Source organism: Uloborus diversus, chromosome 4 (genome assembly GCF_026930045.1).
Source record: "Uloborus diversus isolate 005 chromosome 4, Udiv.v.3.1, whole genome shotgun sequence".
Lineage (NCBI taxonomy): Eukaryota > Metazoa > Arthropoda > Arachnida > Araneae > Uloboridae > Uloborus > Uloborus diversus.
The window spans coordinates 192,451,493-192,477,282 of record NC_072734.1 but is presented as its reverse complement, the minus strand read 5'-3'; the positions used below and the strand labels follow the sequence as shown (position 1 = coordinate 192,477,282).

At 34.0% G+C, this 25,790-nt stretch overlaps 1 protein-coding gene across 1 annotated transcript; it reads right to left on the bottom strand.

The window, feature by feature from the left end:
• Positions 1 to 708: 708 nt before the first annotated feature.
• On the bottom strand, positions 709 to 23,710 carry LOC129221076 (calaxin-like). The gene is made up of 7 exons (XM_054855513.1): positions 23,701 to 23,710; positions 23,124 to 23,261; positions 16,827 to 16,931; positions 15,713 to 15,798; positions 12,072 to 12,131; positions 2,647 to 2,751; positions 709 to 759 (listed from the first exon to the last, which is right to left on the bottom strand). Exons 1-7 carry the CDS (start codon positions 23,708 to 23,710, stop codon positions 709 to 711), a joined length of 555 nt encoding a protein of 184 aa, XP_054711488.1.
• Positions 23,711 to 25,790: the final 2,080 nt, after the last annotated feature.

Sequence of the window (25,790 nt, the reverse complement as noted above, 5' to 3'; positions counted from 1 at the left end):
GCGCCAGTGGAGATGCGCCAAAGTAAATCACTTGTGACATCATAAAGACCACGCCTAATTTTCAAAATCGGACATTCTAAAATATTAATTAAAAATTAAGCGTTGGTAAAATGAAAGTTATTTCTCACTACATGTTAGTGTTTTTACTTATTCCATCAATTTCAGTGACCAAAATTAGTACTTTTGACTACAGGAAACAACCCCATTGCCAATGGCGCTACAGAGAAAACATTAAGCAATCGTTGCTTGCAAAAAATAAATAATAGTAAAACAAGCAAATAAATACATAAAAAGTAATAAAAAAGTAAAAAATTATTAATAACAGTAGTTTTGATAATTATTATAATAAGAAAGATTTCAGTGTTACTGGTGATACTCCGCAGTTCTGAGTTCAGGTAGCAAATAGTTGTATTAACATTCCTATAAACATGATTTTAACGGTTTTTTTTTTGTCAAATTTGCATTCATTTCAACGTCACCACAAGAAATAGGACAATTCTCAGATAAAATAATTTATGATATTCTAAAAGATTACAATAGATACATACACAAAGATTTTACGTGTCACACAACTTGCGTCAACGTTCTGCAGTTCAGTGTCACATCAGTATAGAAACCTCGGATGCATTGCTGACTCATATCCAGCAGTTCATCTCGAAATGCAGGAGTTTTTTTTTTAACAGTTTATTTCTCTTTCCCCCCCCCCATTTATTTAGGCTCCACGTGATTTTCCATCTTTTCTACGAAAGCCACATAGCTCTGCAATAAACAAGTTTTAAAAATTATTTTCAAATTAAAAAAAAAAAAGACTTCAAAAAATAAAGAGGGACTAAAAAATAAATGGTGATACTTGCATACGATTTCCTAATCAAACGTATAAATCAAATTTATTTTACAATTCCAGTACAAAAATCAACTAAATTAAACATCCAATTATAAAATAAACACTGATTTTAATTACTATACGATAAATTATTTTAATACCTAACTAAATATATACGATCTCTAAGTTTTTAATAACCATTTGAATTCGGGGCCACCTATAAACAACTACATAACGTAACTGGCAACCCACCAAATCCTGAGTTAAACACTAATTTAACAAAACGCGAGACTCTTTAAAACTAAACCTACTCAGTTACGTTATGTAGTAGTTTATAGGAGGCCCCACGGGGGGGGGGGGGATAATGGTGCAAGTTGCGTTATCAATTTTTTTGGGGGGAGATGATTTTTTTACTTTAAATTTATCTATTTAAATTTATTTATTGATTTATTTTTAATTTAATTTGTTTATTTTATTTTATTCTGTTTAAGGTAGACCGACCAGTGAGTGAACACCACCCAGTGAATGAACAGCGCGTCATTTTTTTAAAAAAATAAGCTTCCAAAAATTTTTTTCTGAATAAATTCACTACAAAAGCGTTCTTCATTGATATTCTAAGCTATCTGACACCTGGTTGGTTACTTTGGATAGATAGATAGATAGATAGATAAGTAGATATAGATCGATAGATAAGTATATAGATAGATATATAGATAAGTAGATAGATAGAGAGATAGATCGATAGATAAGTAGATAGATAGATATATGGATAGCTAGATACAGATACGTAGATAGATAGATAGAAAAATAGATAGAAAGGTATATTGATAGATGGATAGAGATATAAAAAGATAGATATAGATAGATAGATAGATCTCAAAGAAACTTAGTTTCTTTTTGAATCAAAATTTATCATGTTCATTCACTGGACCAATTTGTGTTCATTTACTGGTTCGAGGTGTTCATTCACTGGGTCGTTGCGCCATTTTTTCTTTAAACACCTAAAAAAGTCGGAAGCGGTACCATTTAAGTTCCCGCCATTTTTTAGAGATATGTACAGAGATCAATTAAAATGTTTTAGCTATCACGATCTGTATAGTATAGAATTTAAAATTACTAGGATTTTTAAAAAATGAAATTGTGCTTAACTGTTCATTCACTGGTCGGTCTACTCTATATTATATTTCATTTATTTATTTAGTTTGTGTGTGTCATTGGCGGTAGCACAGAACTTTTCTTCTTGAATAAAAATAGTGTTAACAATAATTAAAAAAACATAGATAAACAAATAAATAAAAAGTATAAAATAAATAAAACATATAGGGCCGTGGTAGCCTGATCGGTAAGGCATTGGACTCGGGGCCGGAGGGTCTCGGGTTCGATCCTCGCTGGTCGAAGACCCACCGTCGTCATTAAAGGGGACTGGGCGACGTTAAATATGCTCGTGGTCTCAATGTCCTCCAAGTGAAACGATACCTCTGGGGGTGCTAGCACCAGGTAGCTATTAGCTCTTGGACTAGTTCTAAATTCTCATTAACTGTTCGATCCGGTGATGGTGCTGCCATCTATCGGTATATAAAATAATGGAGGCAAGGCACTTAGTATGCAGTCCTCGACATAAATACAGTTGAAGTCAGTTGTGACTCTTAATAGGATAGGATAGGAAATAAAACATATCAAAAAAATTAAATTAAATAAAAATGAGAGCTAGAAAATAAAAAATAAACAAGGAAAGGAGGGTTGAAAAAAAATAGGGGGGGGGGGAATTTGCGTTATCGAACTTGGGGGGAGGGGCACTCCTGTTCCGTTGAGTGAGTACCCACTTTGTAATCCGGCAAGCACTGTCCGAACACCTCCATCAGCAGCCAGTCGTTCAAGGCAGCATTCTTGTACTCTTCGTAGGACAAAACCCCGTCTCCGTCTTGATCCTGGCCAGGGAATAAAACAGAAAACGTTCAAGCCGATTTCAGCTCTAGGGTTGGTTCAATTTAATCACATTGAAGCTGCAAAATACACCAAGTGATCCAAAACTCAACCGACTTTTCAGTCGAAACTTACAATTCAGGAGTTTACTTTCAAAACGGATTATATCCAGTTTTATTTATTTACCTTTTTTTTTTGGCAAAACGAAAAAAAAAAAAAACGTTTTTCGCACAAACACTAACTGTTAGAATTATGAATTTTTCACAATGTTTTGGTAGAATAACAAGTGACTATTGGCATCATAAGTCTAGGAATTTTCCCCTTAATCTCATCAGACCTAAATTGCCAATTTTATTTTGGACTAGCTTTTACCCGCGGCTTCGCTCACGTTGATGTAGTTTTTTTTTTTTTTCAATCGATTCAAGTTAACGGTCAACACAGGCAGAGGTCAAATAGTTACCAAAAAATGTTTTGTCTCCAGTTTCGCTGACATTTAATATTGCCCGCCCCTCTAAATATATCAAAAGGTATGATGAAAACTGAAAATCAGGGGGAAGGGGAGTAAATGAAATGTCGGTGAAACTGGAAAGACACCCAAAAAATCACACAAAATAAATCACGAAAACGTTCAGAAGAGTTAGTTTGGGTAATTCTCAAAAAATCCTATTCGAGTGAGGTCAATTATTCTTAAATAAAGTGAAACAGTTTCCTTATAATCCCGATCTCCGTCAAATAATATCCAGCGCTTCATCGGCCATCTAAATTATTGTGTAATCTGTAATGTATAGCTTCTTACCGGAGATATCGTCGCAAAATATGGTCAACAATCACTACAAATCCTGATTCTAATAATGTCTCTTTAGAGTGAGAACATCAAACCTTTAAAATCACCATTAGAAGGAAATCAACTGTTTCTAAATAACGTAAACGATCCTGATTACAATACCAAAAAGTTCAGAGTGAAAAAACCATTAAAATCAGAGTAAGGACAAGTTTTTTTTAAGTTCCCATTTAAATGAGGAAAGAGAAAAATCCCCAAAAGTCTCTATTAGAATTAGTACAGTAAAATTAGGCCAAAAAATGGCCAAACCCAAACATCCAAAAAAAAAAGGTGAAACCTGTTGCAAATTACTTCTTACCTTTCCAGCAAGAAGGGGTAAAAAGTCCCAGCACTTTGCGCGTCGGGTTTTGGGGGGAAGGGGGGGGGGGGAACGAAATAATCCTCTATTTAAATAAAAATAACTTCTATTACGTAACAAAAATTCTCAAACCTCGCAGAAACCACTCTATAATAGTAAAATAATAAACTCTCACAGAAAAAAATTCTAATTAAGAGGGGGTGCGCAGGCGGGGGGGAGGGAATGAGGGGGGGGGGGGGCTAATGGAACAGCTTTGCGTCATTGAAATTTTTAAGGCAGTTTTTTCAAAGGGTATTTCTTTCTTTTTTGAGGGCTTTTATTCCGGATGGATACTCCGTCACACTTAAGGGGTGCGCCATCGCTTTTAGGGGGGGGGAACCCTGAATTTACATTCTAAAATGAACTGTTGCAGTGAAGTTCACGAAAAGATTTCCCTGATTCAAACTTTTCCGAAGTACAAAATGCCACACAATGATATGGTAATATCAGAATGATAATTCTAAAAGATCTAAGCGAGCTCAGTAACCAAATTATTTGTGATTGGAGTTATTAAACTGTTTAGAGCGCTGGAAAACAAAATTCCTGTGCAGCTTAAAAAAAAGTCCAAATTGACCAAAGTTTCCCTACTTCTTGATTAACTTACTTCAACTTTTCTACAATCTTTTGCCATCACCGTAAGGGGGGACAAGCCAAAATTGCCAATAGTGAGACAGGCAATGTTGAAATTCTGCACCCTCTAAGTCGGTGGGGGTTTTCTCATTGGCAAACACCGAGCTACCTCTCTCTTACGCAGCTGGTTATGTGAATTATGCTAAATATGCAGACATATACTTGCAACACTATCTCAAACTTTTGAGTATATTATGCGATAAAAAAAATTTTTTGATCACATCAAACATCAGCTAAAACATCAGCTATCCAACGATCTAACGCAGTGACAAATTCAGGTGGTCTAGAACCTGTAGTGATTCAACGATAGAACAAGTCTTGATGAGAGCAATGAGCAATACAACAATAGAATGCTAAATATTTACACCTTTTTGTCTCCCATTTTGGAAATCACAATCCGTCTCTAAAGCTCCCAGAAGTTTCTTCCCTCTCAAGTTGGTAGTGGTATTGCTCGCTGATGATAAGATGAGTTACAATAATGAGACCTTTAACGTTCGGGTAGTAACATCAAAGGATATTGAAGGCAAACAATTTTATGGCATTTCTTTGCAAAGGAGGTAAACAGTTATGTCTTTAGCTTCTGTTGCGAGAGTAGTTACTATCTGTAAAGATGTGTAAGCCCAAACCATCTTTTACACCGAATGGTATGAACAGTAAAGATGGAATAATAAATTGTTCAAAACTTCTGGTACGAGTTATGCGCTGATCATCTATCAGTATTCGATGAATCTGGTTTCAAAAGGAAAGAAATCTTGTATCGTTAAAGTGCTATTATCTGAAGCAAAAGGTTCACCCACCATCATAGAACGAACAGCTGGTGTCATGTATGAGGCAGTGAGAAGCAAAGGGATGTAAGTGGACATTTTCAAGTTTTGAATAAAACGCGTTTAAAGATAAGATCCTAGGTAGGTTTTCATTGATTTTCTTTTCTAAATCATGCTGTATAGAAGCAACTACCAGGTCTACTAGTACCATCTCTTGCCTCAAGATAGAGGAGAGGTTCACCAACTATTTGTACTGATTATCTCCAAATTTTTAATTTTGCCACTTACATCCCTTTGCTTCTGACTGCCTCATATGTAATAAATGGAAGATACCTGCTTGGTCATATTTTGGTAATGATCTGTAAGCTTCAAGGAAATATTCCAGCAATGCAGTGTATAGGTAACTTGTAAGTATGGGAAAGCTAGTGTCATTTTTGATGGGTGCAAAGAAAGCACCAGAGAAATATAATCTGCGTCCTGTTACAACAGCCAAGCCTTCTGCTCTAGAAGACTTTCTGTGTCTCAAATCTTGTGCTTGCTCTGAGGGGTTCATTGGATATAGTGAATGTTTGAAAAGTCTGAAAGTGGACTGAAGTGCTCAATTATATGCTCAAACGGTGTTAGACATAGCTGCAACAATAACGATTTTGCTGAGGATCTAGATTCCAAAAAAAATTTTGATAACGAAGACTTTTTGTTACAAGACTAGGAGAAATCATTTGAAAGCAAAAAACAGGTCAGCGTAATTTTTCTGGTCATTTAATCAAATGTGCACCATCAGAGAGGGTGGGGGGGGGGGGAGGATAATATTTTAGTATATAATTTTGTTTTGGGAGATGAGCTATGTTCTTATGGGGTGGACAGTCCTGATTTAATGCATTTTAGATTTGCATGGAATAATACTTCTACTTGAAATAAAGGGGGGGGGGTGAGGATTTATTTTATTTGACGGAGGGGGGGGGGGGGGTGCTGTAGCTTTGAGAGGAGGTGCACCATCGATCTTGGAGGATGGAGACACTCGATTTCTAACTTTAACTTAGCATAAAATAATGTTTCCATATGAAATGTATGGAGGGGGGTTCGGGGATACTGTTTCGTTTTACGGGGATAGGGGGGCTCTGTAGCATTGGTGGGTTACGTCATCCCTCTTGGGGGTCAAACAACTTTAATTTCATGCTTTTAAATTTAGTATAACATAATATTCGCACTTTAAATTTACTCTAAAAATTCTGGAAAAATACCCAAAACAGCAATTTTTAGATGCCCCCCATTCAAAAACCCGACGCACAATGGGGTGGGACTTTTTACCTGTTCTTATTGGGAGGGTAATAAACAATTTGCACCAGGTTTAGCTTCTTTTTTTTTGGATGTTTGGGTCCGACCCCTATTTTTACTGTACTAAATGGTCTCTATCAGCGTTTTCAAATAATATTTCCCTCTGATGATCTCAGTCATAATTATTTCCAAAAATCTTCATCAGTACAGGTCCGATAGGATAAAAAAAAAACAAATAAAAAAATAAAAACAAAATAAAAGAAAGAAAGAACAATATTCTCTATAGTCGCCATTAAAATAGGGACTTTTAATTCCACAAAATCCTAATTAGCATCATTAACCCTTAAACATACACACAGGAAAAAGAAAATGAAAAGTTTCATAAAAATTTTAAATAATTCGCCAATGCACTAACGTAGTCGCCTGGTAAGATTGGAAATAAAAAATGAATTTGGTGGATTAATTTACATTTTAATAGTAGTTTTAATGTTATTTAAGAGTGTTGCTTCACTAATTTGGCGGATTAATTTTAACTTCAATATCTCATAGTACTTAATGGTCTTTTTACCAAAATTAATTTGGCGGAATTTTTACATTTTAACAGAACTTTTGTAATAGCTGTAGCGCCCAAATTTTTGAACACTCGCCCCGAACACGTTATCATACCTCTTCCTATCAAATAAGTTTTTAAAATGTCATTTTGTTTAGTTTCATTTTATATTTTTGCAATTAAAAGCAGCGTTAAAATGTAAAAAAAATAAATAAATCCAAATCCATTATTAATCGCCAAAGGACCACAGTACCATACATTCGCCAGAGACTTGCCAAGTTTATGAAACTGCGAAAATGTTTGGTTAATCTATATTCATAAGATATGATTTTTAATTCCGAACAGAAGACGCTATAAAGAAAATGTTTGCATGTATTTGGCTGTTCCCGGCGAAAAATAAATCTTTATTCGACGGTAACTGGGGGGTAGAGGGGCCAATTCTATTTCATAACTTTATTTAGTTACCAGATAATTGTACGCAGCAAAAACGCCCGGCGTTGCCTGGGTCTGTAATAATTATGAGAAACAATCGCTACTTTTATTTGTTCTCTGCTATAACTGAAATAACTCAAAACACACCGCTTTGACGTGATTAAAAATAGAGCGCCTTTCTAACCCATAAAAGTAAAATGGCAATAAGTATGAAGAACAAAATAGTACTCTTTTAGAAACGAAAAAAACGATACATAAACATATACAAATTTGAGGAATTTTCAAAATATGAATTTAAACTTTACTTGTTTAAAAAGATTTAACTTTTTTTTTCGAACATAGTCTAAAACTTTCTGTATTGCTATTGAAGTACAAATTTTTAAAAAACGTAGCCGCCTGTAATCCCTTACTGCGATTTAAAATGTTATTCAATTTGCATTAATCGTAATGGGATACCTTAAATGAGGCTCCCCCTCCCTATTTTGTAAAACTGTGTGTTACTCATTTTAATCGAAGAGATAATGTCGCCAAATACTGAGATACTTCTGGTGATTATAAAATGTTGCTACCCGAAATGTTTCCAATAAATAGTAAAAATTTGGCAATTGTTTGAAATTGTGCGCAAAGAAAAATTAATGGAAGTTTTTGTGCTGTTTATAGATTTTCTTGATTTAGTTGGCGAATAATTTTACGTGTTAACAAATTTAAAGAAAGAAATATTAAAGAAATGGCGATATTTGGTTACATGGTGAAAACCGAAAAACAGTATTGCGTATTCTCAAGCTTCACAAACAGCGATTGTTGAAAAAATTGCCGAATGCCTTAGCTATTGAAATGATTCCACAAAAAAAGTTTGGCTAGATTCCTACTGATCGATTAAATACCCAGTCAACACAAATAAATTTTAAAAATAAAATAATAGTTTAAAAAACTAAAAAAACACGCTTTCGTAGCAAAATGAACTAAAAAGTGAAAAATAATCTTTGGATGATAGTAGTTGACCAATCACTTAATTTTAATGTAATACAAAAAATCGTGGGGTGCTATCTATTTACATTTTTGCTTAGACAACAAATGGAAGAAATTCAAGACAACTGATAAGAAGCTCCCCACGCTTTTTTTGTATTACATTAAAATTAAGTGATTGGTCAACTACTATCATCCAAAGATTATTTTTCACTTTTTAGTTCATTTTGCTATGAAAGCGTGTTTTTTTTTAGTTTTTTAAACTATTATTTTATTTTTTTGTTTTTTAGTCATATGTTAGAGAATTATCAGGCGACGAAATTATTTATAAAACGAGTGCGAGGTAATATCTTAAAGTTAAGGCAAGGGCACTCCGATGGGAAGTCATCCGATGGGGGCTGTGAGTCATCGATGTATGTTTGCGGAAATCATATTTATATTACTTTGAAAATTTGAGATGCATTTGAATAAAAGTTTTGTTCAACAATGGTCTGATCAGCAATGAATTTCCAATTGAAGGCTCACCTAAATTTTGGCATGAAATTAGTTAAAAACAATTATATTTCATGTTCTAATTACCCTGAAACATTGGAACAAATTTTGTCTGATGAAGAAAAATTAAAGGTTTTTGTAGATATTTTTAGATAATTTTTGCGAGCATTTTTTAATGAATTTTTTTAAATTTTTCCTTTTTCACATTGTTGGATTTATGCCAAAATATTGATTAAAATGGGAGGAAAATAACAATTAAAAGAGTTAACTAATTAATTTGATTATAGAATATTGCATTGTCATCGGGTCTGAGGTCGCGTGCCAAATTTCAAAAGAATCCGATCGCAGGAAGTGGGCGAAATTTGAGCTGCAAGATTCCGTTATAAGATACATACATACATACAGGTGAAGCTAATAAAAGCGTGTTAAAAAAAAACGCATTAATTGCCTCAAAGTTGCATTAAAATGGAAAATAATCAGCCAAATCCATGTATTATTTGCCAATCTTGTGCAAAAATCTAGCTTTGTGCAAGATTTGACTTGAGAAAAGCCTTGAACGGTCACGAAAAGCAAAGATAGTCAATAATACAACATTTGTCGCTATCGACAGGGAGTTGAGATGATACACTAAATACTGTATTGAGTTGAGGAAAGCCTTCGAACATGGAACTAAAAAACTCATAGCTCGTTTTTTATTCTACTTAGAAATTTCGAACAGGTGCCATCTTCAGCAGAAAAATCAGAGCTCTCGATGGACATATAATGTTAATATGTGCAACTATCTTTTCATCCCCATATTAGAGAATTTATACCAAAATTGTGTTATATTGCCCCCCTAAGGGGGTTTTGCCCCCCATAACGGGACGAAAACTACCCTATGTGTTATTCTGAGGCATAAGCTATATTATTGTAAAGTTTCATCAAAATCCGTTCAGTAGTTTTTGCGTGAAAGAGTAACAAACATCCATACATCCAGACAAACTTTCGCGTATATAATAGTAGTAAGATATATTCCTTTTTAATGTAAAACAGGGGATATCATCACTTTTGCAAAAAAAAAAAAAAAAAAAAAAAAAAACACGTATTTTCTTCAGAAATAAACTTTAAAATTGAAACAAAATATTCAACATTTTTTAATATATATTTTTAAACTACTTTTTTACTCTACTTTATTCTTTCTTACTTATTTTGTTCTTTTCATTGAACTTTAAAAAAAAAAAAAGACATTCGATTCAATTAAATATGAACAATGAAACCACCCAAGCCGATTTCAATAACAACGTTGTAGGTATTAATAGATCACAATTTTTATCACAATTAATCGCAGTTAAATCATTTTTACACAATTGAATAGTAATATCAATTATTTAATATTTATTTAATAATCACAATTTGAGGTCGCCCTTTTTAACTGATAACAGACTTGCACAAGCCGGTGCCTCGCTCCGCTATTTTATTTGTGAACTAATTTTGAATTAGAAGTGGAAAATTCAAGTTTGGATATGGGCCCTTTTGATATGAAAGTGAATGAGTGGATACCGATAAATGAGGGATAGGTTCCACTTTGCTGTAAAAGATCTGGCGAGAAATAAGGAGATGGATATACACCGTTTTGGTTATAAAACCAATGTTGACGCATTTTTTAACAGTAGATATAAAACTCTTCGAGCAGAAAGAAATTCATGAGTCGACACGGCTTATACTAAAAATTCTGAAAACACACAAAAATCGTTTTTTTTTATTATTTTTTTTATTTTAATTATTATTAAGTGGATATAATTCGTTTTGAAACTAAACTCCTCAATTATCTTTACTAATAATAAAGCTGAAAATCTGGATCTCTGTGACGCGCATAGCACCTAGACCGTTCGGCTGATTTTCATGAAATCTTCTCTAATAATAATGCTGAAAGTCTGGATGTCAAGATGTCCGTGACGCGCATAGCGTCTAGACGGTTCGGCCGGTTTTCATGAAATTACGCTACACACATGAACGCCTACACACAAACGCCTACATACACACACATGCGCGTACATACAAACGCGCGCATACATACACACACGTTTACATACACATGCGCGCGCGTACATACACACAAACACACACACGCTCGTGATTGCGAAAAACAAGTTTTCAATTGAAGATACCGAAAATTCATTTTTTTTTTCTTGCCTGATTACTGAACATGCGTCACTTATGGACGCAACTTTCTTTTTTTGAGATGGGCATGGTACGCCGGGCAATAAAGCGAGTTCTAGATAAATATGCAATACTTTAGCCGTCTAGCTTTATGCCTGTAAATTCACTGAACTTTTAAAGTATGAGTTAAAAATAGAGAAATCGTAACCTAAAGTTTCATGAATGACTAGCGATTTTTGTGTTTTCGCACATTCTTTTCTTATTTCTGCTACTTTTATATATTAAACTAGCTGGCTCGCCAGGCTTTGCACGGTCTACCTCGAAAATAAAAGTTATGTCAAGTGACGCGTGTTCAACACTCAGCCTTGGAAAAAAAAAACAGCGAAATTTTGCGGTAGATTACAGAAAAATGACCAAAAAGGAAACATTTTAAATCCTCCGATTACAGGAAAAGCCTTTAAAACAAATGCCAGAATTTTACTTGTTCATATTCGAGAAAAAAAATGGCAACACATCTTTCTCTTCTCAATGATTTTCTTCACGCTACAAATTTTAATAAAAGCATTGTTATGGAAAGTTGAGATGAAGCACTGAATAATAATTTGAATGGAGGAAAGCCTTCGAAAAATAGGGATTTTATGTCAAAATCCAAGTGTCATAATTAATAATTTTTATTGATATGTCTGCTAATTATTATCGAGGATTATGTTAAATAGCCAGACATAAAGATGAGAAGATGACGAATCCATCGATACCTGGTTCGATGGTCAGTTCACTGTCGTTCGGGAGAAGTAACTTGGACATACATACATACATAGGTACATACGCTCAGTTTTTAATTATATAAGATGTTTCTTATTTACTAATTTATGCACGACTTTTCAGAATGAAAAGCTTACCATTTTGCTCAAAACCATGTCCAACAAATCCAAATTCATTTCCAAGGTGGCATCTGTTTGCTGAAAGCATATAAAAACATAAGTTTTGGAAATGACATCAAATTGTCATGCTTCCTACGAAGAGACGGTACGTCCTTGCTTTTACAAGAAAAAAAAAATAACATGATTCTCAAAACAGTGGCGGAAAAAAAAATAAACAAAACTGCACCTTTTTTTTTGCAAATATTCACATCTTGAAGAATTTTTCAAGAAATGACGTAACAATATGTTTTGTACATGTAACATAAAAGGTATGCTTCAGCTGTCATTTTCCAATAAAAATTAAACTACCCATGCATTTACGGATCAGCAACAAATTGAAGAAATTAAGAACCTCGATATTTACGTTCTATAAATTTCAGAAATAAGTTTCCTTACTATGTGGAGCTCACTTTTATATTTTTGTGAAAGTATCACTAATATTCACGAAGATTTCTATAAAAAATAAAAAGAAGAAGCTATTCCATTCTTAATAGAAGCTAAAATTCTATTAAGAAAAAGCATTTCTATTAAAAATACAAATTATACTTGAAAGTTTTTGGTTCATAACACCATACTTTTCCGTCATCCCTTACCAAATAGTTCGAAAATTCGATAACATTCAGGCGGCATATAAAACTAAATTTTAGCATAACAATACCAAAATTTGAAGAATATAATTGTTTAAAACAATTTTTCACTGTACGTATGCGCAAAAGAAAGGAATTCATCACTTTCATAATTTAAAACAAAAGTAGATGTGGCAACTCATAAAAATTCCAGTTCAGTATCTTAAAAATTTAGAAAGTTATCGGCGATCTAATAAACCAAATTTCAATACTTCTCTCATAGGTAACGAATCGTGAGGGATTGCTCACAAATTTGCAACGCGTGGCTGCAATAGATCAGTTTAATTCGTGATAAAAACAAATTATATGTGAGACACAGTGGCGTAGCTACAGTTTCTGCCACCCGGGAAGGTGCCTCTGTTTGCCGTCCTTTCATTTAGACATCTAATACACTAAGCCATCGAAAATTATTGAACTTAAAATTGAAAACTTTATTTTAGGTATAAAGGAAAAGAATTTAATCCGTATTCTTCCTATTAAAAAAGGAAGGGGGGGGGGGGTGTCTGGCCGGGGTGGATGCAGAAAATCATTTTAGCATTTTACGGGGGGGGGGGGGCATGCTGAAGAATGACCCTTCCCCTCATGAACGCTGACTATTCCACCAGGCAGAGAAAAAACTCTTTCCGATAAACAAAAGTTGCCATCACTATCAAATACTTCGACACAACTTTTAACAGTTCTGAATTTTTACAGTTATAATATTCACCGTAGTAATATAGGATTCTCCTTTAGTTTAAGAATTGGAGCCTTAGAATCGACTGTAAGTTCTGGCAACAGACTACCAGTGTCGAGTTCTTCCAATAGCTTTGACCTCTTCCTCACCTTGTTATCTTCTACCATCTCGTAGTGATCTTCCCAAAAACCATCTTTTACCCAGAAAAATCGGTCTTTTAAAATGTGCGCAAATAATTGTCTACGGATTTGGGTTTGAAAAACTTCTGAAATTGCTTGGAGGTCGATAAAAAGCACCAAATCGGCCAGGAATAAGGCCCCTAATTAAGGATAAACGTTGCCAATTAATGTCATAAGCAGTGAAACGAAGTAGTAATTCAAATATTTACTTTTTAAAATATTTAATGAATTAAAAAGGTACAGTAATCGTTTACACATTTTATACATAAAGCGTTTGAACACAATGTGGACAGAAACTGTTGTCGACGGTTTAGGGGGGTCATGACCCTCCTCTTTTATCCGTCACTGGTGTCTGGCGCCTATCCCGTAGAAATTTTCTGAATTTATATCAAAAATTGCAGTTAAAAGTGACGTTTAGGAGTTATCTCCCGAACCTTCATAGAAACTGAAGTAAGTTTTAGACTTTGTTGACGTGTTAGGAAGTTGGGGTCTTTTATTCTAGAATATTTTCCGAAATTTAAGTTTTAAAAATACAACTTGAGTCTACCTCAGAGGACGCTAAGAGAATGAGAAAGTTTCGGGGGCTCACTACGGATATATTTCAACGTTGAACACTGAGAAGCGCAGTTGTATAGTTATATCGAAACCTTACATTTCGAAGAGTTTTTTATTTTTGCCTCCAGTAATAGATTTAAAGTATGATTTCGTTATTTAGATTTTATTTCTCATCAAAGGTGCTGAATCGTTACGCCGCCAGAAGGGTATGCCGCCCGGGGCCGACCACCCCCTCCGCTCCACCCTAGCTACGTCACTGGTAAGTCATGCCTTATGATTTATTTATGTTGGCATTTTTACTACTTGCAACTAAAATTATGTTTTCAACTTATCTCTCAACAAAACTAAATATCACCACAGACAAAGTGCTGAACCTGATCTGAGAATGCAACGTTTTTCCATCAGAAAGCCTGGTATTAAGGATGTATCTGTCATAGTAAAAAACAGAACTACTCTTATCATTTAAATAAAAACTTTAAAATTTTCTTTGAAACGAGTTGTAGAATAGTATTCAGAGAAATTCGAGTAAATTTTTAATTTAGTCTTTTTAGGTCGAAAAATATTTTTTCAAAACAAAAAAGCGCTTTTATAATGAAAATAAACCATCACTAGAATGTTGCACGTTATGCTTTTTAGGATAACACAGGGGTTCCACGAAGAAAGTGAATATTTAAAAGGGTTCCACTTATCAAAGAAATTAAGAAACGCTGCTCTAAATAATCATGTTTCATTCAATTTTAAGTATCTTTATTTCAAATTTTAGCACAACAATTCTCTTCTATATAGTCAAGCTTTCTGAAAGTTTGTTAAGGGGCAAGGGGGGATCTAGAAATGTGTCAAGGAGGCGTCGGTTGTTTTTTAACTAACCTCTTACCGCGTATCTTGATTTATACATGCTTGAGGGGATGGAAGAGGCTGCCACAGCCTTTTTATCCAAAGCAACTAAAATATAGAAACTTAGCTAAGGAGGTGCCTGAACCTATTTTGCTTTTTCGTCGAAAGAGGTATTCTAAAATTGCATTTTAGAACTTCAATTTCGTAATAATTATCGTAGGCATACTTCGAAACCCCTGCCACTAATATTATAGAAGGTAGTCTAAAATTAGCTTTCTAAAACTTCAATTCCGAGAAGTTTCCGGGAGGGAGATCAAAACCGCATTCCTTTCTTTTTCGTCCTCAAAAATTGCCTACACTTGCATTTCAGGACTTCAATTCGGAAAAATTGCTGTGTAAGATCCCTCAAGGGAGGGGCAATCGCCCCCATCGCCCTTTCCTTGTATCCGTCCTTGGTAAGGGGTGACGAAAATCTCTGCGTGTTATGAATCAAATTCGTATTTTTGAAAGAAATGCTTACATCTTTGAATGTTAGTGTATGAGTGATATTTTCACGAAAATATAAAAAAATCATTGCAAATAGTACGTAAACTAATTTCGAAAATTTTTAGCTTATTCCCAGCTATGAGGAATTGATCAAAAAAAAAAACGTTTTTGGTTTTATGAATTTAGTGTTGGTCCCATAAATGCACGGGTGACTTTATTTATTGTATATCCGCCAGACAACCCAGTTACAGAATGACAATTATTTACCTGGACACTGGTTTGGCTTAACAAAATGATGATGGTGTCTCTGCTGAGTTGAGAGGCCTCGCTTATGTCGTAGCAATTGAAGCAAACTGCATAAAGTATAGTATTCGTGATGAAGACAGAATAAGATACCCATAAAATGAATAAAAATTACAGTGAAACACAAAATTGCAAAAATTAGTTCGAATTTTCAAAAATAACAAGCAAATGCCGTTTTATGTGCTATTTAATCAAATGAAGTGATTATTCAATAACACTGCAATAGGTAATTACATTTTCAATAAAAACAAAATAACACTAATCACTGTTATTGTTTTCTGAACATAAAGGGAAAATATTTACTGTAGTGGATGCACTCTGAGAGGAACTATTATACAGCAATTTAAGGAAAAAAATTGAATTATTTTATGGAAAATACAACGCTTTCAGACAAAGTAAGTTGAATTATTTTCTGTGAGAAAAAAAACAGATCTTAACTCGTTTTTAAAAACCACCAATTTTCTGCTGAGTTGAAATGTGCGCTCTGTTTTTTGACGTTTCGTTTTTTTTTTGTTGACGTTCAGATTTTCGACATTTCAAATTTTTGACGTCCCGGATTTTCGACGATTTGGATTTTCGACTTTTCGACGATTCGCTTTTTTGGTCTTCAATATTTAACTTTTGGATTTTTGATGTTCTACTGTGCGTCCAAAATGTAAGTTGACTTTCAATTCCCCGAAACACATTATCGAAATGCGCGTACCCAGGATTCCCTTAACGGAGGGGCAAGCATAGACGCATCAAGGGTTTTCAGTCCCCCACCCCTCGGAAATTGCTTGAAATTATAGTCCTCCCTAAAAAAAAAAAAAAAAAACTTCATGCTGTTTTTGGTTAGATGGGGGCAGAAAAAAGCGGCTACGTAGCTCTCTCTCTCGAAAAACTTTTCGAAATGGAACTCCTAAAATTGAAATTTTAAATTACTTTTGGTGACATTTGGTACGAGTGTGGGAGTCGGATCTTATCTTCCAAAACGGAGCAACTGCCCTCCCTGCCCATGATTGTCGAAGCAAAACGTGTCACTAAAACCAAAGTCCAGCTGTTGATATTTCCTAAGTAGAAAAATGGAACATGGACTCACAGTCAATTTGTTCTTCCTTCGTACCCCGGAGGAGGATCGAAAACAACCTGATGAATTCTTCGACGTCGATCCGGCCGTCCTTGTTCGTGTCGGCGAGAAGAAACACTGAAATGCCAAGAATGAGATGAGCAGATTCAATGAATCTTTTCAAACCAAGTTATATTCAATCATTTCAATGAATAGTAATTGAGGAGTAATTTATCAAAAGGGAACGTATCCACTTTTTAGAAAAATTCATTTTATGATATTCTAAATCTTTCAGATGACCTTTATCAAATCACTTATTCTCAAGAAGTCCAAACGTGGAAAACCCCCTTTTATTGAAGGGTAAAGTGTGGCTTTTTGATCAAAAGAGATCAAATCCGTCCTCTGCACGTTTTATTTTGAACAAAAGGGGGCACATCCTGAAAGAATATGTAGTACGAAGACTTTTAGATTCAAAGGAACACATGTCCAAAATCCTCATACTTTAATCCACTACTTTTAGGTTCACGTACTTCGATAAGAGAATTTGAGAAGGTAAAATATTCGAGTTTTGGTGAAACTGGAATTCTCAACGTTCAGGTTTTTGTTCAAAAGGGCACAGATCCAAAATTAAGATGGGGATATCTCCTTACTTTTTTTAGACAAACTTTTCTTACTCTGGGCCATGATTTGCTGTGCTCTTGTGCTCCATTCTGTACCCAGGGAAGTTGATAAACTATTTTGCTCTTACCCTAATTCGTTTTTCTCACCTCCTGAACATTTTTGGAAAATGGATAAGTTCCGTTTTGATAAGTTAGTCCTCAATTCACTTCCTTCAATTTTTAAAGCAATGAAACTGCGCTGGACATGATACTGGTCTTAATTCTAAACTAATTGAGAGACTTCCGGCACCCACATGGAATCATTCCGCTTCAGATCGACGCAATAACTCCTCCCTCAAATCGTCTCCGCACAGAGATTTCGTAAACGGAAATGGTTCGAGAGAGAAGTTATGACATTAATCTGAAGCGGAATGCTTCCAATTTTTCTTGGAGTAGGACCCTATATTTCCAATATGCAAAAACGTTTAGAATTTTAATATTTGTTCTCGGTTTTTAAAGAACTTCAAAGAGGTGGAAAGAAGAACTTGTTTCCAAATGACGCTAGCTTTACAGTCTTGAAAAAAAAAAGTAAATAAAAACGCCGTTTTGTTACGCAAGATTTAAAATTGAATTTACAAAACTAAGAGTAAAGATTTAAGGGGGTCCGGGACACATTTTGAAAAATTTTTTAATAAATACTTTTGAGTTTTGAAATTTTTTGCACTGATTCACGATCTATTTAATAAGCAAAATCATAACATAAATACTAAAGACATTTTTTTATTTAAATTTAATTATTTTTTTAAAAAATGGGGTTGCTTTAAATTGCTATAACTCAAAATATTCTTGGTTAATTTTGAATTTTTTTTTCAAAAAATTATGCACAAATATCTAAGCTTTAATTTTTATTCGGCGATTTAAAAAATATTGATTCAGGAATAGAAAATATTTGAAGAAAATTCGAAGATACTTTTTTTTTTAAATCATATTTTTTGTAGTAAACGTTTTTTTTTTAAATTCGCCGAATAAAAATTAAAGTAACTGTTTGAAAAAGATATGCACAAATTTTATTACTTTATCTCTATCGGTTCCTGACTTAAGAGTTTGAATGCAAGAAATCGGGAAAAATTGCATCATGGAGAAAAACGCGTTTAAAGTTTTAAAGTTAAATACACATTAGTTAGGTGCATGCAACAAAATAATTATATCTTTCGTTCTAATTAAGATAGAAACAAGGTCCGAACGTCCTTTTAAGCAGATGAAAACCCAGTAATTTTTCAAATGATAAAAAAAATTGCAAAATTTGACGATTTTTGTGTCTTGGACCCCTTTAAAATACAGATTTTTCCCAATGTTCTATGGATGATAATAATAGCACACTAGAAAGGTTAATAAAATCCTTAGTTAAGTTATTTAGAAATAAAAGAAGAAATGGCTAAACTTTTTTAGAACTAAACTGTATGACTTATCGCCTTCAGCGCAAACAAAAAACGAAATGAAATTACTTTCTTCCATTTGAAAATAATTCAAGTTTTTTCTATTTTTCCCATGTAAATACAGCTTGAAATTTCGGTACATAATTTTGCAACGTAATAAGTTACCATAAACCATTGTTTACGAATTCTATTTCTTCATCGCTATCATTACTTTCACTTATGTTTAGCGTTCGGTTTACCATTGTTAGATTGCAAATAAATATTTAAATAATCCATACAACTTGTAAGTTCCCAAAGCTTCAAGTAATTTCAAAACAAGGTTTTGTTTTGCTTGTTACTTATCGCTTTTAGGTTTTATTTCAGAACGCACAGGATAATTCTTTTTCGGCACGTCATCGTGAAGCAAATCGCTTGATGTCAAGAGAAGCTGCAGTTGTTTAATTTTGGTTTTATATCCCCTTTGGTACAAAACTTAAGTAGGGAAATGTGTGGCAAAGTGAAATAGCGGGGCGAAGTGAAATGGTAAAATATTTAGTCTGCTTTTAGCGCCACCTATCTGGCGATATTTTAACTATATACTAGCACATTTAGTCAAATCTAGACAAGGAAAATACATCCAAAAATTAAAACTGATGATAATACAGGCAATTTTCAAAAATTGATACTGATAGTTTGTTTTTTCTCCCCAAGTCAAATTTTTTTCATATTGCTATTTTAAAATGATTAAGTTCTTGTAATTAACATTTTAAACATTGAGACCTTCTAACATTCCGTGAAATATTTATTTGGTTAATCTTAAGCTTATTGAACAATCACATTGCTTATTGTTCTCGTTTGACTGTTTTGAATTCCTATGATTTTATTTTCCCCCGCCTCCTTCTGCAGCACCACCGTCGACCGGCCTCACGGTGCTGCTCCTATACCGAAAACCGTCTCCAGGTTGCATCCATATCCTACACACACGCGTGCATACACAACTACACACAGACACACAAATACACACACACGCCTACATACACAACTACCCACAGACACACAAATACACACACACACAAATAGACACACACACACAAATACACACATACACATACATACACACTCATGCCTACACACACACACTCATGCCTGCACACAGACACAAACAAACAAACACACACACACTCGTGATTGCGAAAAACATAATTTGAATTCCAGGTGTCAAAATTGAATTTTTTTTTTTTTTTTTTTTTTTTTGTATTTTAAATATTTTGTACAATAGAGGCAATGAGAAGCAAAGGGATGCAAGTGGCAACATTAAAAATTTGGAGATAGCCAGTACACATGGTAGGTGAACCCCTCCTCTGTCTTGAGGCAAGAGATGGTACTAGTTGCCCTGGTAGATGCTGCTATACAGCATGATTTAGAAAAAATTCAATGAAAGCCTACCTAGGAGCTAATCTTTAAACGCTTTTTGCTCAAAACTTGAAAATGTCCACTTACATCCCTTTGCTTCTCACTGCCTCAATTAGTCAAAGTACATGAGGGGCCAAAGCGAAATAGTTTATTCCGTTTATCCACTCAATAATTTGTTAAATCACTTTCGCATTCATTTGTTAATTAAGTCATCTTTTTTCCCTCATTTAAAAGTTCGCTTATTTATTCATTCACTTATTTTCCTATTCATTCCTTCTCTTATTGGCTCTTTTTTTTAACACGCTTTTATTAGCTTCACCTGTATGTATGTATGTATGTATCTTGTAACGGAATCTTGCAGCTCAAATTTCGCCCACTTCCTGCGATCGGATTCTTTTGAGATTTGGCACGCGACCTCAGACCCGATGACAATGCAATATCTTATAATCAAATTAATTAATTAACTCTTTTAATTGTTAGTGTCCTCCAATTTTAATCAATATTTTGGCATAAATCCAACAATGTGAGAAAGGAAAATTTTTTAAAAAATACATTAAAAAATGCTCGCAAAAATTATTTTAAAATATCTACAAAAACCTCTAATTTTTCTGCATCAGGCAAAATTTGTTCCAATGTTCCAAAGTAATTAGAACATGAAATATAATTGTTTTTAACTCATTTCATGCCAAAATTGAGGTGAGCCTTCAATTGGAAATACATTGCTGATCAGACCATTGTTGAACAAAACTTTTATTCAAATGCATCTCAAATTTTCAAAGTAATATAGGTATGATTTCTGCAAACATACATCGATGACTCACAGTAGCTTCCCATCGGGGTGCCCTTGTCTTAACTTTGAGATTTTACCTCGCACTCGTTTTATAAATAATTTCGTCAATTAAGTCCCAATTAAGACTTTTACGAAAAGAAGTAATTGCAATTTTGCCTGATAATTCTCCAACATAAGACAAAAAAACAGAAAAATAAAATAATAGTTTAAAAAACTAAAAAAATACGCTTTCGTAGCAAAATGAACTAAAAAGTGAAAAATAATCTTTGGATGATAGCAATTGACCAATCACTTAATTTTAATGTAATACCAAAAAAAAAAAAAAAGCGTGGGGGGCTTCTTATCAGTTGTCTTGAATTTCTTCCATTTGTTGTCCAAGCAAAAATGTAAATAAACAGCACCCCACGCTTTTTTGTATTACATTAAAATTAAGTGATTGGTCAACTACTATCATCCAAAGATTATTTTTCACTTTTTAGTTCATTTTGCTACGAAAGCGTGTTTTTTTAGTTTTTTAAACTATTATTTTATTTTTCAGAAAATAACTCATTTTTTTAATTCGTTTATCGTGTCATTAACATTTATTCATTCATCCTTTTATTTACTCATTCATTTGAGCAGAAATGATTTTTATGATTCAAATAAAAAAGATTCCATTAGAAAAATATTTTATTTTTCACTTTGTCTCATAAAAACAAAAAGTGGAAAATGTCTACTTTTTTTTGAAGGCGCAAATAAAAAATACTTTTTTAATGCAAGTTTTGTTTTAAACTACAATTTTCTTTCCTTATTGACTTTAATTTTCAAAACAAGTTTCCAATTTGTTTATTTTGAAAACGCTCAGTCATCTTAACTATTTCACTTTGCCCCACATACCCTACTTGTGACTTAATTCTTATTGGGTAAAAACGTGAATTTCTCCCTCGCTTTTCAATACGACTGAATTTTGTTCGTAGACGAGTTAGACATGTGCTGCTATCTTTTCTACAAAAACATTCGTATTTTTGAAAGAAATTAAAGATATTAAATTGGAGTTTTTTTATGAGTTGCCACATCTACTTGGGCTTAAAATTATGAAATTTATAACTTACTTTCTTTCGCGCATGCGCACACTGAAAAGTTCATTGCTTTGAATAATCATGTTACATTAATTTTCAGTATTTTCGTTTCAAATTTCAGCAAAACGAATCTCTTCTATGCAGTTAAGTTTTCTGAAGGTTAGGTAAGGGGTGACGAAAAACTCTGTGTGTTATGAATCAAATTCGTATTTTTGGAAGAAATGTTTACATCTTTGTGAATGTTAGTGTATGCGTAATACTTTCATGAAAATATAAAAAAAATATTGCAAAGAGTGCGTGAACTAATTTCGAAAATTTACATCTTATGATGAATGACATTCTACCTGTGAAAAATTGATCAAAAAACGTTTATGCTGCCGTGTGCAGGTAAAAGGCAGTAACTGCAGATTTTTCATTCCTCATTTTTTTTTTTTTTTTTTTTTTTTTTTTTTTTGCATTTTTGTCATCTGTTGTACGCTATCTTTATTGTACAAGCTCGCTTATTTGGTTTCTGCTGAAAAAAAAAAGCGCGAAAAAGACATCTAATTCCAAAATTTCCCAATTGTTAGTACTGAATCCAAAACGCGTTTCTTCAAATATCTCGAAAACTCATTTCTGCAGATACTGCCGTTTACCTGCACACGGCAGTATGGTTTTATGAATTTAGTTCTGGTCCCCTAAGTACACGGACGACTTTATTTACTGTATATTCGACAATAACGATTTTTAAAAATAATGACTCGATGTTTTTGGAACCAAGATCTTAAGTTCATTTCAATACTTCGACTTCATGAAATATCGTTCATGAAAATAAGCTTCTATCCTTACTGTCTGACCACGGATTGTATGGAAAGACGAACATCAGTTTTGCAACCGGAAGTGGATGAATCGATTATTTTTTTGCGATGTCAGCTTTTGCAGAAGCTGAGTCTCATTCAAATGACTGGAATAACGGCATCAAATTTTTACTTTTCTCCCCTCATTCAGACAGATTCATCTTATCTGGAAGTTTGAAAATTCCATACAATCCGTGGTTGGACAGTAGCGATTCTTACCTCTATTCATGAAGAAGGGCTCGATATATCCGAAAGTGATATGCAGTACTTCTAGAAATTTTGACTTTCCCAAGTACCTGTGTTGGTTAGTGTACTTCTGGTACGTCTTGATTAGGTACTTTAAGTCATTTTCTGAAACTGTACGGAAAAAAAGATGGAAACGGCATTTTCATAGTTTCACTTGGGGAAAATAAAATTATCATTAAAATTTAAACACTATTAAAAAGAGGATAAGTTTTCAATTGGTGTACACATTGATTTTATTTGTTTACTCTCTTAATTAGGGAAACATTGTTTACGCCGCTGATCCATTTGCTTTGCACCACATGCATTACGTTTGAATTTTAATGGTTTTATTGTCACTTTAATGTATTGAAAGTTTCAAGCAAAAAAATATTTACTGAAAAAAATAAGAAATTTAACTTTTTATATAGTCCTTATGTACTCCCATTCATATTTAGGGAAATCAAAAGCACCATAAAGCACATCGCGCGCGCACACCACACACACACACACACACAAAATAATAACAATAATGACCATTATTCACGGGATAAGAAACACAGCTTTTTGTTACTTATAACCATTTTGCACTAGTAATTGATTAATTTCCTCTCAAACTGTGGGAGCTTCTGTAGTATTTCTTTACGCACTCTAGGATTTTATGGCTCTAGCGTTATCTTAGTAGAAAAGCTACGATAACAACAATAATTTTTTCTTTTCAATGGGATCCCAAAGAAGCAATATATTCTTTCAAGTAATTGCAAAGTTACTAGAGCTAAATCCATGAATAAGACTCAAAAAAAAAAAAAAAAAAAAAAAAAAAAAAAAAGCAGTCGTCAACAATCAATTTCTTAAATTCCTTTTTTTTTTTCAAATTTTGTTTCAAATGTTTTCTAATTTGAAAGAGGGGACAGCTGCCCTCTCTCTCGATATGCCCATGATTGTCAGTATAGCACAGCGTTTCTTAAATTGTGTTCTGCGGAATCCCATGGTTCTACGAAGATCACTCAAGGGTCCCGCGTTCTTTTTTTCTAAATAAAAATGCTCGCTTAAAAATTTGATTGGAATCAGTTCTGAGTGAAGTATCAAAGTGACACATCAAAGAGAATTTTACATTGCAAACTCAATTGCATTGTCGATGTGACTGTCGTGTCCTGTGATTGTGTTAGTACAAGAATACGATATTTTTATCAAAATGACATTTAATTATTATTTTTTTTAAAATGTGTTATTAAAATGTTACAATCAGCATTATTTGTAATATTTTTCGTTCTTGTTGTAAGCATAGGCGTGAACACGCGGGTCACCAGGGGTACCGTGGTACCCCCATTAGTACACAGAGATGGAAGTTAATACGAAAGTGGCTTAAATTATACATTTTTATGTTCATTAATATCTTACCTCAAACGTTTTAAAAATGCTTTTTTACTCACAATATTTGAAAATTTTCCTTAAGCGAGCGAGTGTGGGAGCCTTTCTAAGCGTGATTTCAACCTCCTGGTACAGTGGTACCCCCATTTCTGAAGATCTGCGCACGCCTATGGTTGCAAGTAAGCAATTTTTACTTGCTTTTACAAAAAAGGAAGTATTGTATTCGCAAAAAAATTTTCACCCAAAAATTGGCCATAATTTCCATTTTGCTCACCCCCAAATGAATGTTGAGTTTTTTTTTTTCAACTTGACCACACGTAGATATGTGCCTAGGAACGTACAGACACCCGAAATATTCATTTTGACGTTGTCGCATAACTGAAGAACGGAATGTCCTAGAAAGTTGAAATTTGGTACGTAGACTCCTAGTGGGGTCTTGTTGTGCACCTTCTTTTTTGGTTGCATTCGTATGCTCCAAAAGGGGTCTTTTGCCCCCTTTTCGAGGAGAAATCATTGTTAATTTCGATGTAAACTCAAGTGGTGTTATGATTTGGCGGACACTTGGCGATATATCGCCGGTGTTTTGGTCGCCAAGTTTTGTTGCCAACTTGGCGACAAATTTGGCGATTTAAAATTTTTTTTTTTTTTAAAATCTGGTTTCAATTTGGCCACTGTTGGTGATATTTAGAGAGTAAACTATTGAATAATATTAAAACTGCCAATAATGAGAAAATGACATTAAATTGGAGTAAAAGGAAGTCATGTGATGCACACATCACCTCGTTTAATGCAGCATTCAAACTAGTGTGCTACTGAAGATACACTAAGGGGTTCCGCGAAAAAAAAAAGGATTTAAAAAGGGTTCCACAAATTACAGATCAAAGAAATTAAGAAACGCTGGTATAGCAAATAACAGGTCAGAAGAAATTCCACCGACAGAACGAGACCGAATCAATTTGGCAAAATTCCCCGTTTCTCAATAAAGGGATGTCTCTAGGTGTTTTTCGGTCCATACAGACGGCTGTCACAGGTCCATGATGGATGGGTTGCCAGAAGTGCAAGATAAATTTCTCCGTCTCACACAAAACGGGTGAAATCCAACTCGCGTGTTGGACGGGCCGCGTTATAATCGCGTCGTCGTAATGGATCCGGCAACGCCGGCCATCATTTATCTCTTTAATGACTAATCTGTTCTCGGCCAAATTTAATGTGTCACTCAGATTGGATTCGGCAATGAGCAAAGAATGAAAAGGGGGGAGGGGATGGGGAGATCGCTTTTTGTAATGTGTGGCT

Coding starts and splice junctions, on each gene's coding strand:
- LOC129221076 (XM_054855513.1), bottom strand. Junction 16,932..23,123: donor GCCCTTCTTCATGAATAGAG/GTAAGAATCGCT, acceptor TTGGCATTTCAG/TGTTTCTTCTCGCCGACACG. Junction 12,132..15,712: donor TAAGCCAAACCAGTGTCCAG/GTAAATAATTGT, acceptor ATATGCTTTCAG/CAAACAGATGCCACCTTGGA.